Source organism: Paroedura picta, chromosome 1, assembly GCF_049243985.1.
Source record: "Paroedura picta isolate Pp20150507F chromosome 1, Ppicta_v3.0, whole genome shotgun sequence".
NCBI classification, from domain to species: Eukaryota; Metazoa; Chordata; class Lepidosauria; order Squamata; family Gekkonidae; genus Paroedura; species Paroedura picta.
Genome location: NC_135369.1, coordinates 135,399,416 through 135,409,110, shown reverse-complemented (window position 1 = coordinate 135,409,110; position 9,695 = coordinate 135,399,416). Strand labels below are relative to the sequence as shown.

At 45.4% G+C, this 9,695-nt stretch overlaps 1 protein-coding gene across 1 annotated transcript; it reads left to right on the top strand.

The window, feature by feature from the left end:
• Positions 1 to 4,518: 4,518 nt before the first annotated feature.
• PNRC1 (proline rich nuclear receptor coactivator 1) lies at positions 4,519 to 7,215 on the top strand. Its single transcript, XM_077304678.1, has 2 exons — positions 4,519 to 5,098; positions 6,180 to 7,215. Exons 1-2 carry the CDS (start codon positions 4,679 to 4,681, stop codon positions 6,621 to 6,623), a joined length of 864 nt encoding a protein of 287 aa, XP_077160793.1. The 5' UTR covers positions 4,519 to 4,678; the 3' UTR covers positions 6,624 to 7,215.
• The last annotated feature ends 2,480 nt before the right edge of the window (positions 7,216 to 9,695 follow it).

Here is a 9,695-nt window from a genome sequence, read left to right as displayed (position 1 = left end):
GGACCAACTCCTAGGTTTCTTGGATGAAACTTCAGCCCTCGACCCATACCAGTCTGGCTTCCACCCTGGCCACGGGGTGGAGTCCGTGCTGGTCGCCCTCATGGATGGTATCCGGCGCCAGCTGGATCGGGGTGGCTCCGCCATTCTTGTGCTTCTAGACCTGTCGGCCGCATTTGATGTGGTCGACCACCAGTTATTGGTACACCGCCTCGCCGGAGCTGGAATAAGGGGGACTGCGCTTCAATGGCTGGGCTCCTTCCTCCAGAACCGGACGCAGAGGGTTGCAATGGGGGAGAGTATGTCGAGCCCTTGTGAGCTCCCTTGTGGGGTTCCGCAGGGAGCGATACTCTCTCCCACACTTTTTAACATCTACATGTGCCCTCTAGCCCAGCTGGTCCGGGGCTATGGGCTGGGTTGCCACCAATATGCGGATGACACCCAGCTCTACTTCCTAATGGACGGCCGGCCGGACTCCACCCCGGATACATTTGCCAGCTGTTTGGAAGTGGTAGCTGGATGGCTCAGGCAGAGTCGCCTGAAACTCAACCCCTCTAAGACGGAGGTACTGTAGCTGGGCAAAAGAGGGCAGGACCAGGAAGCGCGCCTCCCATGCCTGAACGGGGTGCAATTAACACCTGCACCAGTTGCCAGGAATTTGGGAGTGACATTTGATGCCTCCCCCTCTATGGAGGCTCAGGTCACCAATGTAGCTCGGACAGCATTTTTCCATCTTCGCCAAGCCCGGCTACTAGCGCCCTACCTGTCCTCGGAACACCTGGCCACAGTGATCCATGCAACAGTCACTTCCAGATTAGACTTCTGTAACTCGCTCTACATGGGCCATCCCTTGTCTTTGACTCGGAAGTTACAGCTGGTCCAAAATGCGGTTGCCAGGGTCCTCACTAGAACACCTTTGAGGGCCCACATTCAGCCGGTGCTTCGTCATCTGCACTGGTTACCAGTCTGTTGCCGAATCAGATTCAGGGTATTGGTATTGACCTTTAAGGCTATACGCGACCTGGGTCCGGCCTACCTGCGGGACCGCTTGGCTGCTTATGCCCCCCGCAGGGCACTCCGCTCTGCAAGTATGAATTTACTGGCTGTCCCGGGCCCACGGGATGTTCGCCTGGCCTTGACCCAGGCCAGGGCCTTTTCAGTCCTGGCCCCAACCTGGTGGAATGAGCTCCCAGAAGAGCTAAGGGCCCTGCGGGATCTACCAGCTTTCCGCAGGGCCTGTAAGATGGAGCTCTTCCGCCAGGCATATGGTTGAGGCCAGGGCAGCTCTCCCACTAATCTATCAGATGATCCCCTCCAATATTGAGATCTCTAACATCGAGATCATTGTTAGATCTATTGTATTGGTGCCACCCTCTTCTGAATATTATTCTCTCCACCAGGCTGAACTAAGATCAGAATTGTGACCACCGCCGCTATATGTTATATGTAACTTTTGCTGATGTTAATTGGGGTTTTTATGGGGATTTTATTGTGTTTTAACTATTTATGTTGTAAACCGCCCTGAGACCTATTGGGAGAAGGGCGGTCTAAAAATTAAATAATAATAATAATAACTACTGGAATCAGTCTCCAACCATATAGTCAGGTGGTCATTGTTTTGTTGTTGATGTTGTTGTTTGTTTTTGTTGTATATAACAAGAAAAGACAGAGCAGCAAAGATCTTTTTCAAAGACAAAGAAAATGCTAATGAACAATACTGTGAGCTCAGCTCTTTCTGTGCCACTAACAGGTGGCAAAAGGGCTTTCATATACATCTGTATTTTTAATTCAGAACATAGCATTTGTAAAATCTCATTTAAAATTATAATCAAACAATAGCATATGATGTAAAATCAGTTTGATATCAGGTTCACAAACAAAAATTTGTGGGCCAAAATATCAATAGCACAATTATCATACATTTTCAGGTGAGGGATCAATTCTCTGCTGCATCTAGGTAGGTTACAAAAGACAGTACATCAGAATTTATCCAAAGTAAAATACAATAATTAGACACACATTAGAAGCACATCAACAGAAAGGATTTAATTCACCACCAACTGGCTAATTATAGGTAAAGATAAGGATCTTTAATTAAAATAGTGGTTGCTACTAAATTATTAACAGTAAAGATGGCTGAAATGGCAAAGTCAACCATGTTCACTCATATGTATGACACTGCAAATATAAAAATAAAGTGCTACTAATTTATCAACTTAGAAAGAGCAAAAGCTTTTCTTAATTATTTTCCTCTTAAAATACATTTTATACTTATTTATACTTAAATTTATATGCTGCTGATTCCCGACAGGGCTCTAAAAATAGATACTGCATTTTTCCTAAGTGACATAAAGCAAAAGTATGTACAAGGAACTATGCAGCTGATCATAACAGCCTTGCCATAAAAGAGCCTTAAATGATAAATTAAGAATGATAATAATAAACCAGTCTGGCCTAAACTGAGCCTTTTTCAGTCTTGTGAATTTCAAGGGTGCAGCCCAAGAGCACATTAATTAACTGGATATTAATATTCAACACTTATATTGCAGATTATGAGTATTCAAAGTACTCACACTGGGGATAAACCATAAGCCCCGGGCTGCATCTTTGACATATCCAATTAAAAGGCCTTCAGATTGTGAGCAGTACCATGGACATTTGATGCCAGTCTGCAGACAATATTGGTTTTAGCTGGATCACCTGTCTGAGATGATGTAATGCAGTCTTCTATGTTTATAATGGTGGAGGGGAGGGGGCAGTGGTTAGATCTTTCATAGCTGTAACAGGGGAATTCCTGTCTCACAGGCTCATTACTACAGCCACAGTAGCTCTCAATATTACAGTGTTATTAGCAGCCACAGATTTAATGCAGTAACGCAACTTGGCTAACATGACTCAAAGTAGCCTAAAACAGACTCTGCTTACACCTAACACTACACTTTTAGGTCCAAATTTCAACCTAATGTCCCCGACTTTCATTTTCTATGAAAAAAACTATACCAGAAGCAATTTGAGATTTCCTTTTAATTGACAAGGTGAACATTAAGCTCTTCTTTATAATAAATGTCTGCAATCCAATGCTAATTATTCTGAACATAACCCTAAGCACTTATGTACGTATCAAACACCTTTTTGTAAAAATAAAAGCCCATGTGTGGACTACTTTACCTGATTTTAAAATGCCCCTCCCAGTGAATCTACTACGCATGATCATCTTTCATTAATGTATATATCTGATCTGTAGTGACTATCTGCTCTAGGCCAATGTATAAAAGGGCCTTCAGAAAATTAGCTCCACATAACAACTTTTGCATGTCAAGGAGATTTGTGTGAAGACTCCAAAGTAGGCTTTGTGGTAAGAAGGGCTTCCAGATGAGAAAGGCTGCTTTATTAAAGTGGAGCAACTTATTTTACACATAATTTAAGCAGAAAAAAAACTGGTTAGAAACAATGTCCTGAGATCATCACGGAAAATAGCTAAGTGCCCTGATGGCTCAATGATCCGTTCCTCGTAGAAAAAGCTGCCGGCTGAGCGCAACTTGCCGTCTTGAGTACAGGCACCCAAGTTCCGAAAGGAATGGCTGGAGGCAGCAGCCTGGCTACTTGCAGAGCCCTTCCAGTTTCTCCAACGCGTTCTTAAGATCCCGGATGCGCTTGGCCAGGTCCGGCACGGGCTTCAGCTCCTGGTCCAGCTCTTCGCAGCGAGCGATCAGCGTGTACATGGAGCGGATGCTCGTGTCCACGACCTCGCCTAAACTCTCCACGCTGTCCCTGTAGGTCTGGATACAGCCCACGCTGAGAGCTGTCAGGGCTTGCAAGCGACTGTGCATGCCTCGCAACAACTCGTCCACTTCGGCCGCTACTTGAACGGCAAGAGCCGCCAAGTCCTGCAACGCCTGCGGGTCGACAGCCGGGATCAAGCAGCCAGACGGGGAACTGAGCACTATCTGCTGCTGCTGGCTGCCGGCGACTAAACGGTTGAAGCGGCCGTCCCGCGGCGCGGCAATCTCAAGGCCCGGCACCGCTGCCTGCTCCTCCGCGAAGCTCTGGGCCTCGAGGCCCCGCGGGACCGCCATGATGGCCGCAGCCTCAGTCATAGTTTGCCAAGGAACTTCGCAAGCCCCCGGCGCCCGGCTCGAGCAGCCAGCGCCCTTGATTGGGAGGGGGCTGCCCCCCTTCCCGCTCCGCTCTAACTAGGCAGCCAGTAGAAATTACGAGGCGTAGCAAACCCTACCAGCGCATCTATTTCGATTGGAAACTACCAGGGGGTGAAGTTCTCTTCTCCCCCGCCCTGCCCCGGTTGAGGGAGTGGAAAGGAGGGCGTGGCCTAGCTGTATTTGTGTCTGCCTTGATTGGGCGAGCCGGTGCAATCAAGGCACAAGGTCTGGATGGAATGGACAGCTGCAGGAAAGAGGCGGGCCTCCAGGCAACCCTCTGGTGCCGATTGGTGGTCCACCGGAAGGGGGCGCGGCCTCCCCGGGTAACAACAGCAGGGCGTTGTGGCGACTCCCCTCACTCCCCGCCATGTTCTCCTAGCAGCGTCTCTGACCGTCCACCACCGCAGCCTCCTCCAGTCCACCCGGACGCTCCGCAATCACACCCCTGCAACCCTGGCTGGCTAACCCAACTTTTCCCCACCTCCTCGTCCTGCTTGCCAAGACGCGACTCCTAACCCTTCGCTATGGTGACGACCACTGCGCCTCCCCCCTTCCGGGCCCGGATCTCGGCCGGCACCGAGGACCCCCGGTGGTTTCCCCCGACCCTCCTACAGCGCCTCATGCGGGCGGACGCCAGCGGCGAAGGCCACCAGCCCAGCTGCTGCCTGGTGGGCCCGGGGGGCAGCCCCAGGCCGGCGCTGAAGAGAGTGCGGAGAAGGAAAGGGAAGATGCGCGCCACCTCCTCCAGCCTCTCCCAGAGCCGCTACCAGCAGCACCAGCAGCACCGCGCCGGCCTGGGGCGAAGGAGCGCCGCGCAGGGGACGCGCAGCCTCTACGAGACCCCCACAGCCGCCCCGGCGCCTGGCCTCGAGGCGGTCCCGGCTGAGGAAGCGCCCACCGCTTCCCCGAGATCAGCCTCCGTCAGCAAGCCTCTCAGGAAAGAGGTGAGGGGGAGGGGGGCGGGGCGGGGCCGAGGAGACCAGCCGTTGTTTTCCCTCGGGGAGGGGGGGTCGTCGAAGGGGAAGAAGTTTCCGTTACGTCCGTTGTCCTGCCTGGCAGCGGACGAGGCAAGATTCCACGCGCGCAGATAGGCTGGGAAGCTCCACCAATGAGCGTCGGCGGCTGCGCCCAGCAACAGCCGGGTTTAGCCCGTTGGCCACGGGGCGGGGGAAGAGACGTGACGGCGCCGCCGCGCCCGATGGAGTGGGGGGGAGTGTGGCGTCAGTGGCTTGGGAGATTCCCGGAGGCCGCCCTTGGGTCCGCTTTTATCGAGTTCGGAGGAAGAGGTCCAATAAAGGCTAGAGGGGAGACGGGCTTTCTGTTTACGCTTTTGATGGTCAAGGTCCCAGAGTTTCCTGTATACATAAAATGAAAGGGCTTATTCGGGAAACGGCTTTTTGAAGGTTCCTCACCTAGAATATGCTTGTATAGAACCAAAGGGGTCTGAAATGTTGCTCTTGGAAGCCTATCTCTTGTTGGTTCCGGAGCCATTCTAGTTGGATCCCGCTGGCTTTTAATTGGCTTTGTCAGTGATGTACAAAACGTCTTTCTAGCAGTTGTTTATAAATTGAATGGCCGAATTAAGAGATCCTGAATGATATCTGTTTCAATCTTTGGCCCCCTTGCACTTTCAGAAATTTATTTCTGGCATATGTAACACTCCTTGGGGTAGATGGGCCAGAGATTTTACAATATTAGGTAGTTTCCCAGTATTGATCTAATAATAGGATCTCACATACACTTGCATAAGTAACATCTATTTCCTATTAACTCTTAAAATTCTAACCATAGTCCTAAATTACTAACGTTAAGGGGAAAATTTAGGAGAGTTAATTTTGAAGAGTGGTGTGTCAGCTTTCTCAGTAAATAGAAAGCTGTGTACTTCTGCAAGTAAGACTGCCACTAAAAATCTGAAAAGGGCTGGATTCCTTTGTGACTAGTGGAGGGAAGTATGGAGTATCAGTTTTAAGACTTTAGACATGGCAGTAGTTCATGTATTTATGAGGTCATCTCTTATCTTTACAGTTGTTGAAAAACAAGATGGGAAAATCTGAGAAGACTACCATTCCATACAATCAGTCTGTTCATAGCCTATACCTGTGTGAACAATCAAAAATTAACAGACAGAGGAACAAATGCAATATACAACTAAACAAGATTCCACCTGCAAAAAAAACTGAAAATAACTTTTGGCAAGAGTCTGTATCATCTGAGCTCATTAAAAATCAGGAGGAAAAAACTTTGAAAAACACAGAAAACAGCAAAAACATGAAATCAAGGAAACCCATCTTTCTGACTGAAGCTAACCAAAAAGAAAATTATGCGGGGGCAAAATTTAGTGAACCTCCTTCACCCAGTGTCCTTCCAAAGCCTCCTAGTCATTGGGTAGGAAGCACTGTCCAATATTCTGACCAAAATAGGGAGATGATGGCAGTCCATCTAAAAACTCTCTTAAAGGTTCAAGCATAGCATACTAAAGAACATACTAAAAATTTGAAACCTGCCTTGTTGCAACATGAAGCGCAAAAGACTCAAGTCTTAAAATCACAAACTTGGACTCTATTTTTTATGGTTGTGTAAATATTGTATATCATGTAATGTGTATATTCATATTTTGAGGTACATTTTAGTTTTGTTATGAAAGGATGTATTTTATACTGCCCATGTGGCAGATGATTTTGTACATAGTAATGGACAACTTGTAATGTGTGCTTAACACATGGAAGACTTGACCATGTTTGCACAAGGTAATGAGATTTGAAAATGGAGAAAAGCTCTTATCTCAAGGTTCAAATGGCAATGTGAAAACAAATTACTAAGGCACTACTGAAAAGTTTCACAATCTGGCACAATACTTCATTGACGCTTTCATAAAAATGTGGATCTGTTTGAAACAATATTTGGTGTTAAAATTCAATTCCATCTCAAAGGTGGATTTGGAATTTGAATTAAATAATCCAGTAATTTAGCATAGCTGATTCTCTGAAATAGAGCTATGTTTTTTGCCCAGAGATAATTGGTAATTTTAAAATAATGAATTAAACAATTTGGCCTCCCCTTATGCTGTTGTTGTTTGTTGTGGTTTGATCTAAAGCTGAGATGGTGAAGTGATTTTTAATAGCCCAAATTAATGTACTATGTGTTACAATTTCCATCTTTCAAATGTTATAGTTGCTGTGTTCAAATGTTCATTAGACCCCACTCAGCAAATCTTTGAAAGTTAGGCGAACGTGATACGAGCCAAGCACTAAGGTGTTATTTACATATATTTAAGTGCTATATTAACTTGCATCCAGGATATTTTATTTTAAGTATTTTAAGCTGCAATTTCATGCTCAGAGGTTCAATGCTCAGATCATGACTTCCCAAGGATATGAAGCAAGTTCATGACGGGGATTTGCACCTGCTTCCCTCTGATACTAATCGAACAGTATCACCAACTACCTCACTAAAATACATCTGAATTTCTGCAAGATGGAAACAGCCCCCCACAGCCAAACAAAGAGATACATGGAAGCAATCATTATACACATCTTCCACTGACCAAATTCCATCCATGTACATTATGTGATTTCAGCTGTAAATCTACAACATGGATCATCAGTAAGAAGAAGAGTTGGTTTTTATATGCTGCTTGTCTCTGCTAGGAGTCTCAAAGCCACTTATAATCACCTTGTGTTACTTTCCACACAACAGACACCCAGTCAAGTAGGTGAGGCTGATAGATATTTGATATTACTGCTCAGAACAGCTATCGAGAGTCAGTTTTTGGTGTAGTGGTTAGGAGTGCGGACTTTTAATCTGGCATGCCAGGTTCGATTCTGCACTCCCCCACATATAGCCAGCTGGTTGACCTCACCACAGCACCAACAAATCTGTTCTGACCGAGGAGTGATATCTGGGCTCTCTCAGCCTCACCTACCTCACAGGGTGTCTGTTGCGGGGAGAGGAAAGGGAAGGCGACTATAAACGGCTTTGAGCCTCTTTCGGGTAGAGAAAAGCGGCATATAAGAACAAAGTCTTCTATTGATGCTGTGACAAGCCCAATATCACTAAGCTGGCTACATGTGGGGAATCAAACCCTGCTCTCCAGGTTAGAATCTGCCAATCTTAACCACTACACCAAGCTGGCTCTTGGAGTGGGTGTGATTCATAATTTGAGTGGCTCAGGTTGAAATAATGGCAAAGATCTAGAGCCGGCGCTGTTGGCCACAAACTTGTGAGCTGAGATTCCAAGCCATGGAAGTTGAACCCTTATTCCTCTTAGAAGCATACAATAAATACAGCAATGTTCTTGAATTCAAAACATGGCAGTTTTCAATTAGTGACAAATATAAAACCAAAAAATTCTCTCAGATTTGGCAAAACCTTGTAAAGGTTCTAGGGTATCCATGGTTCAATCCCTGTTTTATTAGGTCTGTTATAAGCACTCAGCAAATTTTTAAGTATATCGATAGCTCTGAAGTGTATAGATCTACAACAGGCAGAATGTGGTATAGTTTGTGACACCCAGAAGATAGAAGATTAATAAGATACTTGCAGTTGAGAATTTGTAAGTATGGCTAAATCTAAATGTAATATTATTCTGATCTGACGTGAACCTAATAACAGCCTATGCTAACACCATGAAAATCTGAGGCAGAATAATTACTCCATGCAGATGCAAAATTTAAAAGGCATATCCCATTCCAATCTCCCAAAGAGACTGTATAAGTGCACTAAATATACCCTTTCCTGAGCTGCAGGAATAGTCAACAATCTGTGACAAGAACTTTTTGCTACCTTCTAGGAAACATTTTCAATAAAGCAATCATAATTGTCCACTACTAATCCACTATTAGTATTTGAACATCTTTAAAATAAGGCTGTTAGAGCTTTCTCATAATTTTGTTAAATATCCACAAAGTTTTATGACATATTAAAATAACTTCAAAATAATCCTCACACTATTTCCCCCAAAATGTGTTTCGAACTACAGACCAAATGCATTCTAGTATCCCCACCAAAGGCATGTGAATAATATAACTAGAATGTATTTACTCAGCAAGCTGCATGTTTTGTATTTAACTTGGAACTTCACCCATCTGGGGAAAAAAAACCTTTCATATTTTGAGGGGAATACTGTATGCTAGTGCGATCACATGTTTGTGTTGTCTGCTTTGCTCTCGATTGTTTTTCTTGTTAAGCCTGTGCTTTTGTTTTGTAAACATCCATATCGGTATTAGTACTACTCTCGATATATTTTACCCTTTCAAATAAGTTTAAGGCAATGAACAATTCAGTATACCGCTGTGAAACCATAAACAATAGGTTGCATATTCCCATACTTTTAATCTTCTAGACTTAACAGAGTCCAGTGTAGTTCATTCTTATTAGTGATGGGCACCCAAACACAGATAGGACAATCAGTACAAGCAACCACACTCCACAACCATTTTGGACTAGTTCTGAACATTGTGTTAAGGTAGCGAAGCTTAACCATTCTGGGAACTTGAACTTATGTCTGAGAGGCTAGCACTTCCTGCCTTGTGTGACACCAGT

Excerpts from the sequence above, each read along its gene's own strand:
- PNRC1 (XM_077304678.1), top strand. The coding sequence starts at position 4,679 with ATGGTGACGACCACTGCGCCTCCCCCCTTCCGGGCCCGGATCTCGGCC. Across the intron at positions 5,099-6,179 it reads GCAAGCCTCTCAGGAAAGAG|TTGTTGAAAAACAAGATGGG; the intron begins GTGAGGGGGAGG and ends TTATCTTTACAG.